This window comes from Phlebotomus argentipes, unplaced genomic scaffold (genome assembly GCF_947086385.1).
Source record: "Phlebotomus argentipes unplaced genomic scaffold, Phlebotomus argentipes genome assembly scaffold_4, whole genome shotgun sequence".
NCBI lineage: Eukaryota > Metazoa > Arthropoda > Insecta > Diptera > Psychodidae > Phlebotomus > Phlebotomus argentipes.
Genome location: NW_026776174.1, coordinates 10,620,470 through 10,638,477, shown reverse-complemented (window position 1 = coordinate 10,638,477; position 18,008 = coordinate 10,620,470). Strand labels below are relative to the sequence as shown.

The following is an 18,008-nucleotide window of genomic DNA, read 5'->3' as shown; positions in this document are numbered from 1 at the left end:
CAATCATATCATGCAGACCATTCACACATTTCTCGCCTCGAGTGGTTTATAAGGGGATTATCAAAATATCCTGATTTACAGTGAATGATAAGAAATTTAGAATTTTGCTCTTATTGCTCGGATTTTATAGAACGTTCTCTGTTCAACTTCGGCAATTTTATTCAAGGGCTGCTCTTCGCGCGTTGATTCCACGATGTTCGTTATCAAAATGTTCGAGAAACAAACAAACTAAAAACAAGATTTAGTGTTTAGTCCTTATTTCTAGGATGAAGAGTTCTCTCCTTAATCACTACTGACTTAAATACTATGTTTTCATCTTAATGTTTCACTTGAAAAAGGTATACGCTCAAAGTCTATCCGAATCTCTTGAATAATTAGTAAATTTTTCAATAGGCGACATATATAATTCTCTTTCTCTACGTTGGATTATTATGGTTTTTAATTTTTTGGTTTCCTAAAACGTGTAGAAGCGATTACTTTTCTCTTCTCTTTGTCAAGACCTTCTGCACTTGCTTCCCAACCATTTTTTTTTTCCTTTTTCCCGATCAATTTAGAGACGATATAATATCACTTTATGCTTGAAAACTGGTCACTTCACATGATTTTTTAGCTCCAATCCACTTAATTGCTAGATATCAAAACTAGAAATTTTTATATACTTATGACTGAGTTTACTCCAATATATTTTTTTTCAATTTTATAAAATTGTTTTTGGCATTTTCTTCTTTAATTTTTTATTTACTTTCATAATTTCACATTCGAGCTGGCTCGAATGGAGTTCCTAGAGTGTGTGTGTGTGAAAAAATAGAGAAAACAAAACACAAAAAAATAACCACATGAAGTAATGAATTGTGTAACTTAAGCATACTTTTAGTTACAAGTTGTAAACGAAGTCCTTAGATAGAGTAAGTCCTATGCCAGTAACTTCTGGGCTTTACCTAATTTAACATTTACCAATTGAATGATTTTGTCACAGCGAGTTTTGAACTCATTTCACGCAAATCTCATTCAATCCAATTCTCGTTGCCTACAATATGTTTTTTTTTGCAAAAATGTACATTTAGTAATTATTCATAAAATTCTTACACATGTACTGGATGTTTTGGTTTGCTAACAACCACATCGCTTATATACCTGATCTCACCACTTTTTTCTCTTCTTTCTTAGTAATTCTATTCCTAAACTTTACTCCTCCGCATTTGCGCACATCTCTAAATGTAAAAAACCTGGAAATCCTAATTATCCTACAATACAATCATATTGTTAAGAAATCGTTCCTCTCTGTATAATCGTCCTTACGGTATAAAATCTGTATCACTGCAGAAATTACTTCACTTCTTTCTTTGCATCTGAGGTCTGACGTGTCATCAGTGACTCTACAATCGTATGGCCGTGGGGATGGGTTTGGATAAAACATGCCCTTACCTCCAGATACGATATCCGCTCTCAACGTCCCACATTTTCTCTTACATTGTTTTGGGGATTACACTACATAATAATGTCTTCAGCGACACATTTAAAGAGAATATACACCACACTTCTACGTCGCGTTCACACAAGCAACAACACTTGCCGAGGAGTTACTTCTCTTTGATGGATTTATTGGTACAAAAAAAGAACTAAAAAAAAACAATAAAGAAACCAAATTCAATGAAAATAAACAAGCAAAATAATTTCTCTCACATACATCTAGAATATCTCTAACTAAATTGTTTAAAGGGGGGGAAATATATAATTAAAAATAAAAATTCAACAATATATGATGGGTGAATTGGAGGTTGGGATGGCGGAAAGGGGTGATTGAAAATTGCTCTAGAAGACTATAAATTAATTGATCATATTGAGATAGTTGAGGAATTCATCGGAGAAGAGCTGCAGACAGGAATTGGCCGCATTCTGGCTGTCATTGCCGGCAATTTGGGGTGGCGTGAAGCGCTTGGCGTGCAGCGCGGCCTTTCCGGCGGACGTGGGCGCGAATGGGGCGCCAGTGTAGGCCGGCGGAGTCGTCGGTGTGGCCCAGAGAGAGCTAACGGAATCCTTCGAAGATTTCGACAAATCACTGATCCAACCATTGGAGCCGGAAATTTCTTGGGGCCTCACGAGCCTTGGAATGCTGTCGGCGGCCTTCTGGCCCGTCCTGAGCAGCCCCGCCGGCGCCTCCCACACGTCCGCCTTGCCGTTGGGCGTGGACGTGGCCATGGCGGTGGGACTGTGCACCTGGGGCGGCGTGAACCAGATGGAGCTCACGGAGGAGTCCTTGCTGGAGGACGAGCCCGAGGACATGAGCGTGGCCTTGGACATGGGACTCTCCCACAGGTTCGTGTTCGGCGGCTGGCTGCTGGGCGAGGACTGCGTGGAGGCCCAGACGGACTCCTTGCTGCTGGTGCTATGGCTGCTGCTCGGGTGGAAGGTCCTCACGGAGGCGGTCGAGCAGGGACTAGTCGGCGGAATGCCCCACAAAGCATGCTTGCCCCACGTGCTGGGCTGCTGCTTGGCAATACTGCTGGAATCTCCGGTACTGAGCATGGAGAGCGGCACGATGCCGGGCTCCATGTACGCGTGGCCGAGCTTAATGGACTTGAGCTCTTGCATGATAGAGCTCACGATTGAGTCATTGCTTGAGTTAAATGCTTGGCTTGTCGTACCTCTGACTTGCGGCAACGCCACGGACTTGTGGGGCGGCGGCGGCGTTGGAGACTCCAGCGAGGCTTCATGTTATGGCCACTGCTGGAAGACCTGCAGGGGCTGCTTGGTGTAGCAGTAGGCCAGCGGCTTCACGAAGTGCGTGTCGTGGCTGGTGCAGTACGGGCACGAGACCAAGTGGCTGTAGTCGCTGAAGAAGTTCAGCCGCTGATTCGGGTGCAGCAGCAACTTGAAGCAATTGTTACACTGCAAAGAGATCGTCGGCATTCACATCTTGAGCACTACAGAAGGGGGTTTTGTGGGGGAAGCTTTCAAAATCATCAACGCTAGAGGACAAATCGAATTGATGAAGCTACGGGTGTTCTTCTTCGTCTTACGTAAGGCAAAAGCGCGTCCGCGCCAAAAATTTAATCCACCGAAACGAGCTATCGAGTGGTCAAAATGGCAAGAATATGGTTATTTATGGCATATAAATTTCCCTCAATAATTCTTCAATAATATTCATGGGTAAATCATGATAATAAAGTGGATGGGAAATTATGTTGTGAAATACGGACTTGGTGAGGAGTCAAAAATTGGTTTGGAAAAAGCGCGATTTTCTCGTGCGCCTTGAAATATATTGCAAAAATATGGCAATAAAAATATTTTATAAACATAAATATCTGTCTGGCCTCGTAAAAATATTCATGGGATTTGTCGACACTGTGTTTGGCTCCAAATGCCACGGCATGCGAGGCGTGTGTGGGTGGGATGTGGCCGGATAAGATCCCCAGCATGGCAAGGGTTGCTCTCGCTCCCTGGGCATGAATGGCGAGATATGCAGAGAGAGTGTTTAGCGTTCGGCAAACTCAATTGCTCCCATGATTCATGGTTGACGGTGGTTTGATGGATGACTCTTGCCTTGCGATTTTCCTATACTTTGCCGCACTTTATTCGACTTTATGGACTTTCTTTTCTCTTGCCTTCATGGCGAATTATACAACACAGAGCCCAATAATATTTCATTGCAATTACACAGCATCTTATCTTCATTAAACTTGCGGACTTTTTGCTGTGTTTTTGGTCCCTCTCCGTGTACTTTGCGCCGCGGAAAGGAAAGGAAGAGAAACTGTCCGACTATGCTCCGCTATACATAATGTTTGTGTGTCTTTCTCTTGGTCTCACCTCTTCTTTGGGGAGAGGAAAAAATATATGCCAAGGATTCGCGACAGACAAGAAGGTGAGTTGCGTAACATGAAATAAATATGCTAATGATCGCGTTTACTCAGCATTATAGGAATAAATGGGCGATGCATACCTTCAACCGCTCTGTGCAGCATGGCATTGCAGCGAATATGTCGTAGGAATACATTGTGCCCAAGACAAGGGACGATCCATCCCACTTCTGTCCGCAGAATCTGCAAGAGTGAGCAAAAAGCCACGCTGTAAATTCTGATATTAAGCGATTAGTGCTGATGCGAACAAACCTGCAGCGGATTATTCGATCCGGTGATACGCCCTCGAGGCATCCCATGCAAACTGACGTCAAATATTGTGTGCGTCCTTCATATTTCACCTGAAATTGCAATTTTGGGATTAAGCATGTAAATCACATATTTAAGCAGATCTCCTTTCAAGGCCACTGAATTGTTGCGTTCAGATTTACTATCACACTATAGATAAAGGCTTTCGTTTAATACCAAAACGATAATTTATCGTATTAACGTGATATGAAAGGTCATGTGCATGATAGCACAATTGCCTGTCTCTCTACCCTTTTATCTCCTCGAATTGTCTTCTTTTCGCCTCATCGCGAGTGTACAACAGACAGAGTACAACAAAGAGAATCACTTGGTCGCATTAAAAATTTATTCATATAACATTATTTCCACCACGAATTATTCCCCAGTCGATTAACCAGTAAGAAATCAATGAGCGATTGAGGTAGAATGAAAGAAGGTGCTTAACGCTATGATAAATCACGCTCTTGATAATTTTCTCGAGAAATATAAATTATCAATTGTCGAATTTCCCTCGTGTGGGTTTTTGCTTAATTATTTATCAGAAGTCATCGATTAACACGAGCAGTTGCGTTTCTTCAGTAGATAATTTAACTTGTCTTTTGGGTGATGAAATACAAGGAGAGATCATTAATGCAAGAGGCAACAACCGCGCGGCGTTTAGTCGTTTTAAGCCAGAAGTGCACACGCGAGACAATAATTTATATAACGGAGGTACGAAAATGCATAAATTGAGAGGAACTGTCGGGTGGTTTGTGTGTCCAAAAGTGGGTCACATGTCGAATGAAATTTTGTGGTCACACAAGTGCTAATTTGCCTCATGAAATTACCGATGCATCCTCAGCCGTTGCGTTTGTCTAAACCGCTCAATTCGAAGAGACATCATCGCAGTGGCAATGGGAAGTTCAACAATGCCTGAATGCAATTCCCATAAATCTGATCCACGTCGCGACTCTCAATAGATATGGCGAAACGCCTCTGTGAGCATCATTCTTCATAAGACAATGTGCAGCAGAAGCCACACGACAGTGTCTGACACACAAAAGTCTCAGCGGAGACCACCGTTCCAGCCAGACAATCAACCGTCAGACTGCAAGACAGACAGACAGGCAGACACCGAGGTAAAGGTGAAAATAATTATATTACTGTACACTCCAACATTGTGTATCTTCTTAAGCGCTGCACCGCAGCGATGTGGCGCACAAGGCGGGGAGCGCGGGTGGCATTTGGGCGTAATTGTCTCAGTGATTCATGCGGCTAATAGCGGCAATTGCACACCATGAGAGCCGCACTAAGGTTAAGGCAAGAGTCCATTACTAACCTCAATGCATCCCTTTGCGTGCTGCTTCGGGCTGAGGAAGAACGTGCCGTCGACGAGAGGGTAGCGATCGAAGACGTACATGGGCTCCTCGCACAGGATGCACGCCACGCGGCTCTTCTGCTGCGATGCCAGTGACGACAAAATGAATAATCTCGTCTCATCATTGCCATGGTTCCCCTCGTCCTCCATCTGCAAAGACACAAATGCACACACCTTCGTGAGAAACCGGCTGGTGGATCTTCAATCTCTTCTCTGGTCACCTTGAAACCCAACACGGAGAGCTTCAAGTGATTCAAGCCGAACCATTTGAATTGCATAAGATGCACTCTCTCGACTCAAACGCAGTGCCAAAGATAAGTATCTCTTGCACACGACTTTAATATCTTCGAGATATCATTTTGAGTAATACTCAAGGGTTTGTGTCAAGCACTTTATTGCTCACAATTTGCTATCAACTCTTTGGCAAATTGTCGAAGCATGGAAAAAGACGGAGTGAGAAGGGCAGGGTTATCGTCTGAATATTCCCATAAGTTTTCCTCTCCACTTGCACTCTGCCGCAGCGCTCGTTTTTCACCCAGCCAAAGTACTGTAGAGAGCTTTCATGCACGAAACCATTTCAGATTTAAATAAGAAAAGTTACTAATTAAGAAAAAATTGTATTATTTGCTAAAGGTCAAGTAATTCTGAGGGATATAAATAAAACCAACGCCAAGTTGAATCATTCACAAGACATAATAACATTGTGGGTGTCAGACGAGTTTAAATTTGAAGCTCTATTCATTAACCTTTCCTTAGAACACTGGAAAAACGACTGCTTTCACATCTTCGGATGGCATTTGCACGACGCATTTGAATATCCTTGCTCTGCACTTGATATTAAAGTGTCTGATTGACGAGCAATCAGATCGATAGGCTTATACATAATCTGTGTTTAGAGACTCTAGACTGAAGTCTTATGAATTTTGCAGCTCGCAGAAGCCAATCTGACAGTCTGCAGAGCAATATTCTCAGCCTCCGACTGCCAAGCTTGACTCCCCAGAGACTCTCTGAACTCCTAATGCTCGTGAACTTCAACTTGCCCATCCTAAGCGCATTCCTGCGAAAGAGAAGCTATACGAAAAATTCCAAGCACCCAGCATTCCTGTTATAAATGATGATGGGAGGTGAGATACACTGGCAATACATTGTTTTATGAGTTGTGTGAAAAGTTGCCTGAAGAGGCGAAGAAAGTTTCTCGTATAAAATTTCGATCGGGTTTTTGTCATCAGGCGAGGTCATTCATTTCTTATCTAGCGATTTGTCCTCTGTCCCTCTCGGAAAGCTCATGTTAACGACTCCAAAAGTGTCATTTTTTATGCTACAACTGTACATGACTCTGGCATTTTGGCAACGTGAACGAACTTCCCACATTATGTTTTTTTACAAGATATTTTATAGATTCAGTTAGAGAGAGAGGACTTAAGCTCCCTATAAATCTATTCACCCCGCGACTACCCTTTAGATCACCCCCAAAACACGAAAATTGCTGCGTCTAACAGAACTGTCACGGCTATAAATGGACTATTCCCTGGTGAAAATTTCAATAATTTCCTCTGTCATGTTTCGCCAAGGCAGGGTTGAAAGTGAATTAGAATAAATCAAAATTAAATAGGAATTCTAAAGTCGCATGCGAGAGTAGTGGAGCCCAGTGGCGAGGGTGTAAACACACTTGGGGTGTAATGTAATTTTCCCGACCTTAATGGAAAACTTTCTATTGTTGAGGGAGCAAGAAGTTGTGTCGTAGATATTGCAGAGCATAAAACTAACCCATGAGCATGGCTGTCGTCGTTAAAATTCAAATTGTCGCACACGAAAATAATTCTTCCCAGTTTTATCATATTTGGGAAAAACTATATGAGAGATTTTATATGCTGAAAGTCTATTAATTTGTGTATAAAAGGAGAAATTCGAAGAGAGGATGAACAAACAAATGGTCAGTCGTAACAGAGATAATCCCAAATTTATAAGTGGTGATGTTTGGAATTAGGGAGTGAAGAAAGATGGCAATCTTCTCTCCCTCTTTCTCATCCTTTGGTGGAATATTAAACTAACTTTTCCGCTCAATTGGTGAGCATTTCCGCTTATTTGACAGAAATTTGCACATTCTGGGAGTCTACCAAAATGCCAGCACTGCAATTATCCCGGCCAAAAGTGCTCTTCTTGTTGCATTATAACTCCTCCCGACCCCACACACTCCACTTCAGTGAGTTCCCAGCAAAATTGGCAAAGGTGGAGCATGAGATGGTGAGCAGCTCGACGGTTCCCAGACACATAAATATGATACCATGGTGAACTTGGAGAAAATTCACTGCTGCAAGAGCACCACGATGGGGTGAAAGAGGAAAAGTCCCACCGTTGCACATGGTGTGCGGAAAAAATAATTAATATTGCTCTCCTCATTCCCAATTCTCAGCCATTCCGGAGGTGTCTTTTCGGGGGATTTTTCAGGAGAACATCTCTCGCGCCAAATGAATTTCTTCTTCCACACTCAATTATTTCTTTCAATTCACCCTTCGCCGGGCGGGTGGGTTTCAATTGCAAGATGAAACGTTTAAACACCTCAATGGGTTGGACAATTTCAATACTTGTGACTCTTTCTTTTTTACTTCTTTCTCTTGCTTTTGCCGTGGAGGGGGCGGGGGAAGAAAGCCACAGTACAATGGAAAACGACACCCTTCAAGCCAATAAACAAACCTGTCGTCGCCAGAATTTCAGATTATTGTTGTTCACCAGTGGAATTGCACAATATCCACCGTTTGCTCCCAAACTGGTTGGCGCAGAAGGAGAGCCAAGGAGGACGCCTTATGCTCAGCACAGACGGCGTGAGCTTTCTTGTTTGGGGGGCGAGCAAGAGCTTTCCACCCCCAAATTTATTTATGAGCTTTCTTTATACACTCTGAGCTCTCCCATTCACCATCCGTGAGGGATGTTGAGGGAGTCTGAGGTGGAAGAAATTATCCGTTCACCGTACTTTTGTGCTCTTTGGCGGTGGAGGAGGAAGAGGTGGAAAACCGAGAAGGCAAATTACGATATTTTCATGTTAAAATCTCACAAATTAACGGGAGGAAAGTAATGTTTCCACCGCAGAATCGTATAAATCGAAACCATGCAACAAAAGCCACCGAAAGTGGGTGTGAGACACTCTAAGCACGATATCGGAGGACAATAAACGCCAAGTGGAGCAAAATTCTCCTATAGCATACGCTTTTATTACCAAGTCTCTGAAATTCAATTTTAATCACTTTTCCTTAATTGTGTACACCGACCACAGACTCCGCATGCTTCACGAGCGCAGATAATTGACAAAATCACGAAATATTCATCATTTTGCGCAACTTTTCGGCAACAAAAGCCATCGACAGTGTCGAGGAGGCCATCGAAGTGCGGGAGAATACTTGACTCTCTGTTGGAGGTTCTCTTGAGAAATATTGTGAATTCTCGAAAATTTCCACCATTTTTCTTTCGCCTTTTGACAAAAGTCTGGCACATAAAAGGCGAGAGCACGGTATGAATTTCACAAGTTCATGTTTCCTCCCATATTGGATACGTGAATATGCTCCAATGATTACTTATGCATTTGCGATTTTATTAGACGAACGCGACTCGTTTCAATAACACTGTCTATTCCTCACTTTCAATTCCACAAAGAGATTTTCTCCCCTTCCTTCCTAGCGCACATGAGGAAACTTTAAAGAGACACACACCAAGTGATATGTACGTTCAGACGAATGAGTTTCTCCTGACAAAAGTACACATTAAACCGAAGAAACACAACGAAGAGCTTAAGACGGTTCATTAGGAGTGCTGAAGTGATCATAAATCTGAAATTAATAATGTCTCTGATTTAGAATTTCCCACTAAAGGCATTTTTTTCTTGGCTGTCTCTGCGTGTGAACGGAATTGAGGACTGAAAGTGTATAGAAAATGCAGCACAGCTGCGAAGAAGAGCGACCAAAAGAACGGAAAGAGGTTGAAGGAGCTAATTTGTTGTCTAATCTCGGCATTTGATACACAATTTAAAAGGAATGCTCATTCATTTTCATGGTGAAGCGTAGGAATTTCCGCTCGTTTTGCCCACCAGCGCTCGCCTGGCATTCCCAATGGTGGAAAATGCGTCAGGATTCAAAAGGCTTAACTTTAATTAAGAAATTTTCTCCTCCGGAGATACAAAACAAGGAATGAAATTTATCTCCCCAGCAGAGAGAATAGTTTTGGGGAGCGAACACGAAATCTGTGGGGCGAGTTTCGGGGGGGGGCGTCGTGAGAAGAGTAAAAGCCACCCCCGAGACGACAACGACCATGTCGTCTGGTTGCAGATTGATGTAAATTATCAAAAGGAATGACAATGACACTCGACAGCTTATGAAGATTTCGCGCGCTGTTTTATTTTATATTTATTCACAAACAGCGTCATCACGTCATTATGCAAAAATCCACTCACCATTTCATCACCGTTTAACGCCTCATCAGAGACACTATAAGGGTGGCAAAATGCTCCTCTTCTTTTCCCATGGAATTCCATGCAACAGAAGTGGCGGCGAAGCAATGCATGCTGGCGGAATATGACTCAATAAAGTGAAATCTATGAAGTGCTAAAATAGAATGGCCAAAACGAGAGCACAGGACGAATATTCAGAATGGCTTTTGACACTTTATTTTAATGCAAATAACTCCCCTCCTCTCTGTGCTGGCATAAGAATTACTACAAATGACATATTGAAGATTATATGGAAAATTCACTCCGCGCTGCTCTCCTTTTGCGACTGGGCTCTTTTGTGCACGTAATTCAAGTCACCAGCAGATAAATTATGTCTCACAATCTTGTGAAGATTTGTGTCAAGTGAAAAATTTTCCGTGGAAATTAGTATAAAACTAAGAATATAATTTAGGACGATGTGACTTGAATTGTTGTCATTAGGCAAATTCGTGACAATCTTCACCAGTTGCTGCTCGCATAATTTCCCCGAGACTTCGCAGCTCATGCCCACCCCATGACATGGAATAATTTGAGAAAGAGATAGTGCTCAAGACACCACGGTCTTAACTCATCTCCCAAGAATGGCGAATCAGTTGGGGATATTGTCTGTGCTTTGCATTTAAATTAAGTGCAAATGACATTGCGATTTGTTGTGTCTCTGGTTAGAAAAGTGAGGAGGTAAAGCTCTACGCGATCACAATGCCAAATGCTCTCTCTCTCTCTGTGTGCCTCAAACCACCCCCAAAAGCTCACAATCCCTCGCGGAATATTCAACTATGATTTTTTCCTCGCCCCGGCCAAAAAATTGAATCATCAATTTCTGCAATGGCCAACAAATTTTGCCGTCACTAAAGTGTCTGCAAAAATATCGTGACGTGTAAAAATGAGCTATAAAATCGATTTTATTGCCACAATTTATCACATTTTTCATCGTGAAAGGTGCACATGGGACCAATGATGGAGGTTTTTGACTGAGGGATGGCTTAAAGATTGCTGGCAGACCATAAAAATTGAGACGACTGTAAATAATAAAGATTGACTCTCTGTCAAATGTGATCAATTCAATTAATTTATTGCACACTTTTTACACAAACTCGCAGTGAACAATCAAAATTGAATCATTTCTTGCAAATTCCCAAGAGCTCAGCAAGTGATTGAAGATCTTTTAGTTACTGAATGAATATTTATTGCCAACGAGCACACAAATAAATCGAGGTGTTGTTAAGTGTAAGCCGAGTGGTTAAATTCTATAGCTTTCTTTGAGTGCAGCGAGATATACAGCAAAACACTGGGGAAACTCCACCCACAAATACCACAGACAAGGCGGAATATTCTGCCGTGGTTTCGGTTTCATTCAACTGTAATGGATTCAGGCATGGACGAGTTTGGAAATCACTATGGAAATTACCCGGACTGACGGCGGAGCTTTTTGGAGGAAAAACAATAACGAGAGAGAGAGAGAGAAACCGATTGCAAACTTCCGAAATTCTTGTTCAACCCCCAAAACTCCCCAGGAGATTCCCGAATTGCGCTCTTTCCCGTCAGTTTCCTCTCACTGTGTGTTATAATAAATTCATTAGAGGAAACTTTTTATTAGTCTTTGGCAGTGGCGGTGAGTTTGTCGTTGGGCTATTTTGCCACACAGTGTTCGGAAAAGTATCAAAATCACGTTGCAATAAAATGATCATTATAAGAAACTGCAAATAACCTCCAGCACTAACCTCATCTAGTTTCTGTAATTTCTTCCACTTGAGAAAATCTGTGGTTTATCCACCATTTATGTAATAACACACACATAATTCCTTCTCCACATTCAACCCTCCACATCCACCCACTCGGCTGTCGCTTCACTTTCACACCAGCTGAGGAGAGACATCGTCCATCCCCTCGAGTTAGGGGATGCAAGTGGAAAATGTTTTATATATACGTTTGGAGGCGAGAAGGAGAAAATCACATATCCATTTCATTGATACTCTCGGCACACAGTTGAGCTTTTCCTCTTCTAAACCATCAGCAAGTCATTGAGGGCGTCCGCAAAGGTATCGTCAGCATTCGAACTTGGCATTCAAACGGCCCGATTACTCAGCGAAATTCCCCATTTCTCCAGTCCGAAATCATCGTTGCGGGAAGGCCAAATCCCCCGCACTCGAGGCTAATTAAAAGCACTTGCGAACGCCCAGGGAGGAGCGGGATTGATGAGGAATGAGCATCATCTGGCGAAGCTGTGGGCACACGGCAATAAACAAGTCTGTGCCACTTGAGCCAGAGATAGTCCTTCTATGGCTAGAATCCTTTCGATTTATTAACTTGTCCCACTCTGTCCGCCGAGGCTCTTACATTTACGACCGTGCTGTCGTATTGAAGGAGCGCCTCAGAGTCTCATCTGCTGTCGTTCCTGCAAAATACCTCTGAGATGGAGATGGAAAAGGTAGAAAATATTAGGATTTGGCGTATCTCTTAATCCCTCAATGTGGGCGAGAGAAAATGAATTACATTGTGCTTCCATTGTGTGTTCCTCTCGCAAATAAAACGACGAGGCAATCGGCAATATTGACGATATTTGAGTCTCTGGGCCAAATAATTACACGGCGGAGCAGTGAAGCGTGGAGAGATGACGCTTCAGTTATAACACAAGACGAGAGTGACTCTCCAAATACATTTCCAAATTCACATCCTCGGACATATTGCAAAAGATGAGAAAGCAATTGTGAGAAAAAGTTGGATTTTCTGTATTTTATGGATGACAATGATTCACTATCATTGGATATGCTTTTTATAAGCGCTCTCGCCAAAGTTCTTCAGATTCACAAACAATCCGGACATGCCCAGGAAGAATATTTCTTCTCACGAACTCCGCAATTCCTATTAATTGTTTTCCTTTTGGAGCTTTCATGAAAGCGTGCGGAGAAAAAGCACTTTTACAAATCAGATTCACAGGCATAAAAATTTGATTTATAGCGACACTCGCGAGCACATTTCCACCCACGGTGGATGTAAATTATTTTCACCCTCGTGAAAATTATTTACCGGGGAATGAAAATGATGAAATTGTGTGAGTGTCATTGCTCGGGAGAGAGACAATGTACATGAAAATACCATTCCGACGACTCCCAATTTCCTTCACCAGCCCTGCCCCCGCGCGCGTCTTCAACAATGGGGCTTCGCACGCTGTACAGCATAAAACTGTTGGCGGTTTCACATGCGCGTCTCGATAAAATCCATTTAAACGAGGAAAATCAACAGACAGTGCGCCACAGCGGCGGGAATGGGGTAGGTTGCTCCGCCGCCCACACGAAATTATGGTGTAATATTGTTTGATGGAGAAGAGGCAGGTTATGGATTTCCATCCTGTGCGCTTTCCCCTCTGTCGCTCGGCTCTGATGAAAAAGAATCACACGCCCACATTCGCTTTTCGGGGCATTTGAATATGTGTATTTTCGGCATAATGGAGGAGGTTGGGATATGAAATTCACCTATTATTTACATTCACGAATTTTCACTAATTCCAAATACAACAACCCCCGCACAACGCGAGTGCAGCACGATGGATGGACGGCATTTTCATGAGGAGGGCGGACTGAAATGTGTTTCCTCTCTCGTGCATACAATTTGCTTGCAGATATGCTTTGTTATTTAATCAATTATAATTAAATCTCTCTAGTCCACTCTTTTATCGCAGAGCCAGTGTTTTCTGGGTGGCGGCGCATAATGAATATTGCGCCAAAATGTATATATTTTTTTGCGCGAAACCCACCCCGAGAGATCCTGGGGTGAAATTGCATGCAAGAGAAAACTCAATACGAATAAATGCGATTATTCTGATCCTTTCCTCTTTAAATATTCACTCAAGAGATGGGAAAACTTTCCCTTGTGAGCGTGGGAGCTTAAAGCTTCACGTCCTCCTGGGGGTTTTGAGAAAAAAAACGCCCCAACCTTCGGGCGACCCGAGAGTGTCTGCATAAATGTGCATGTTTCTGCGTCATAAATCAAAGTATTTCCACCCAGTGTGTATATGGTGACTTTCACAGTGTAATCTCCCCCGCTCGAAAGTGAAAGCTCTCTGTCTCACGGGGGAAATATTAGCAGGAGCTTTCCCACCCGCCCCCAAAATCACTGTCGACGATGTGAAATCGTCAAGAACGATAATTAAAATTGCAGGGAGAGAGTCTTTTATTTGAATATGCCATGAAAAACATGAGCGAGAAGAGCTCCTCAAGCGGCTACACATTGAACTCACGCAGACTTCATTAATATTTTAATTACTTTCCCAATTACTGTCGGGAGAGGGAAAAAAGTGCTGCTCGCAGATAATGCCAAATGCAAACAGGAGTCATTTATTTTGGTACAATAAACACTCGCCTTTCCCCGCAGGAGTGGGAAAATGGCAATATGGTCGGAAGCCGGGGCGAAAAGCGGGCCACCCTTGCGCGCGAATGCAATAAAAACACTGTCAGGTAATTGACAATTCTTCGATGCTAAATCGATTAGGTGCTGTGTGGCAAATTCGCAGAAAAAAAAACGCCCCTCCAACCCTTGTTGATTCATTAGCGCACAGGGGTTGACTATTTCACAATCTATCGCGCGCACACAACCCCAAAATAGCCCCAATGGTATTATCTCAGTGCCACTGCCGCGGGGCACACGAATTTCCATTAATTTTTCATTTTTATTCCCGCACAAGTACAACAATGGCGAAAAACTGGCAGTCAGAGTACGCAAATTAAAATGTAAATGTGCTCTCTTTTTTTCCCGCTGAATCGCTTCGCCATCGACTTCTTTGCACACCGCGTGAATGCGCCACAGTTTGATGTCCGTGAGATGTGCCAAATGGAAAGATAACAGAAATATACACACCTATTCACCTGGATTGCGCCACAGGAGCAGATATAATGCACATCATGTATTCGAAAAGCTCTCACTCGCAGTGGTCTATTTTGGGTATTTGGGAGCAATAAACTCCCGCTCGCAGCATTATGGCAAGTCTCTGTGCCACGTTAAATTCCTCACACTGCAAAACCATCACTGGGGATCGTCAGGTATACGCAAAAACCATTAATTTACACTACAATAAATGCATTGCCTAAGTATTGGATCTGTAAGTTTGAAGGGATTTTGGTTGCTTGCGAAACTTCCTCATAAGTTCAGCAATTTTCATTACCAACACATTCAATATTCAAGCCGACAAGTCTCGTTGGGAGCGCTGTAAAAGACACCACAGGAAGTCACCACCGCCTGTCACTCTAGTCAGTTTGATGGGTGAGTAATTTGATTGTTTTTCACTCTAATGGAGAACGTGAAAAGCTCTTGTGTTGTGAAACTTATTCAATTTTTGCGACAAATATACAATATACCGCGGCAATTAGTGTGAAATTGCTTTACGTGCCAGACAGAAAAAAGTGCTCACACAAAAATATTGCCACTCATTGAAATATGCATACAGATATTTTTCATTAAATTTCTGCCAAATATAATTTTAGGAGGGTTTATTTGCACAGAAATAGCCATACAATTTTCATAAATTACACCCAGTGGAAGCCACCACTTTTCCTATCACTTCACCAAATCAATTTTTCCCAAGGGACTAAATTACAAACACGTTCTATGTCTGCTGGGTCAATTATGGCATCCTATTTGCCGTCCTTCCTCTGTTGTTTTTTGCCGTGTGTTTCGCCCAGTGTTTATGTAATCTCTTTTCAAACATGAAATTTTCATGTTGCTCGCAATTTTATATGGCATTTAATATTAGTGAGCACCACCCCTGAAATTATCATAACTCACAATGAAATAAATGCACAGAATTTTAAATATGCACTCACAAAAAACCACCGCTGATAAAATTCTGTCATGAATTTAACATGAAATTGACACGATTTCATTCAAATTGCATGCAATTGTGAACTTTTAATAAATCCGCTTCGACACTACCGAAGAGTTTGGCCTATCGGAAATCCATTGCCGGATTTAGATAAATCATTCCGAAAATAGACGATAGAAATTAATAATAGACTCTATTTATAGACAGGGTTAATGTTTTCATACACACCGAGTTATTTTCAGTACAATTATTACGTAAATTGGAACGCACGGGCGCATTCTCAGCGTCTCTTCCTAACGACCATCCGTCAACGGTTTTTGGTTTATTGTGAAAGTGAAAAGGATACTTTATCTGGTGGGGAAATTTCAGTATCTGGGCTCAAGTGATGTGTGAAGGAATTTACGACAGAGACATCGATGGGCAAATTGTGGATTCTCCATGAATGAGTCGCAAGAATTTTTATGCGATAATCGACAAAGTACTTCTCTTTCACTGCACAATCAGGCAAAAAAGTGGTTGTTGCAGTTTGATATTAAACATAATAATTTAAAGCGATAATTCATTAAATTCTCGATTAACATCTGTTATTGAATGCATGGAATATATAGTATTGGGAGTAAATGGTGTATTCGCAGTGTCTATATGGGCGATAAACATGCTAAATTGCTTGTTAAACTATTTTTTAATTAATTAATTTTATATGGTTGTGAATTTTGTGCAATGGACTATGAAATTTATTACTGGCAAATAGAACAATTATTTCCACAAAGCGCCTCATTTGATCGCTTTCAACCCTCTTCAGTGGCTTCTGGGCAGGATTTCCCTGAGTCCAAATGACTGCGCGTGGTTCAAGCTGAATCCTCGGAATGATGTCTACGACATGAGAAATCTCTGGTATTCCCACTTATTGAGGCACCATATGTACACACAGCTATGAATAAAATTGGTGCATGAAAAATGTGCGGTGGAAGTGGCGGCGGATTGTATAAAATATTTACAACAAACAGTGTGATGACACACGTTCGCCATCCGAATAGAGTAACAAGGAGCATCTCCATTTCTCATGTCGAAAATCAGCTCCTCACCGGCAGACACTCATAAAAGTTGCTCTGTATGGCAGAAAAATGTAATAAGACTGAGAAGGATTTTTATGTTATCGCCACTCTGTTACCTCTCACAGAGGCAATACCTTGTCATTTCTCTCGCGAAATGGAATCTCGTCATTTCTTCACAGCCAGGAGGAATTTACTATAGTCCTGAATTCTGATTACTTCATACGGAAAGCTCATCTTTCGATTCGTATCATCGTCGTGTCACACAATGCCATCTCTTGCCTCGAATTTCTCCCCGACAAAAATTACAGACCTTTCAGTGTCACGGAAAAAAAGTATAGCGTGTCAATTGACACTCTCAAGCACCACTTATTCGGGGTGAAAAAAAAAATTCGGCTTTGACGATAATTAAAGCACTCAAAAATGCAAATTTTCTTTCCACTCAAATTGAGTGAAATAATTACTTGTGAGTATTTTACTTGCCTTTTCACCGCAATTTCGCCATAGAGAAATGGCACGGAAAAAATGAGCACAAAACTCAAATTGTACTTGCCACAATTGTGTGCCCATAATTCGCGCAACAGCGACTATTTCTCTAATTCACGTCAAGCATGGCGAGAGGCTCCAATGGACGGCAAAGAACAAAGACGAGAGGCAAAGGAGAAAAAAAAACATGGAGCGACTTTTAAAGTGCATACAATGTGAATTAGATAAAGCCATGAGTATGCAAATTGCCTTTTCTTCCATCAATTAAAGCAATTTTATGTAAGTGAAAATTGAAAGTGGATGCCCCGAAGGGTCCGTGTTAGCTACCAAATTGCTTACTTTAGAAAATAATAATCATCTAATAATTCTCAACAAGTGACACTTTTATTGGGTGCTTTGCAGTTTGTGGGCGAAGAGGAAAAAGCATCTCGACACAGAAGCTTCCCTTGACAGTCGCTCTCTCGCTCTCTGGAGGCGACATGGCACAAAAGCGTGGGGGTGGAGAGGAAAAAAGGGAGTGAAAGAAATAAAGCACATACTGAAGACCATCAAAGCTTAACTCTCACTTAATCTTTCCTTTCTCCACTCACAGTGTCGTTGCCATCCTCACCCATTTTGCACTCTCGCCATGAGAATTTTATTAAACATTTTCTGCGATTTATTCTTCTCAATGGAT

The 18,008-nt window shown here is 42.1% G+C and overlaps 1 protein-coding gene across 1 annotated transcript in view; it reads right to left on the bottom strand.

Annotated features, from left to right (window-relative positions):
* Positions 1–2,188: 2,188 nt before the first annotated feature.
* The window catches only part of LOC132257730 (headcase protein), a 73,640-nt gene continuing 57,820 nt past the window's right edge, over positions 2,189–18,008 (bottom strand). Inside the window, exons 3-6 of the mRNA XM_059754754.1 lie at positions 5,464–5,652; positions 4,110–4,198; positions 3,941–4,040; positions 2,189–2,889 (exon numbers count right to left, since the gene is read on the bottom strand). Of these exons, the coding sequence (XP_059610737.1) occupies positions 2,716–2,889; positions 3,941–4,040; positions 4,110–4,198; positions 5,464–5,652 (552 nt within the window). The 3' untranslated portion in view covers positions 2,189–2,715. The remainder of the gene's footprint in view (positions 2,890–3,940; positions 4,041–4,109; positions 4,199–5,463; positions 5,653–18,008) is intronic.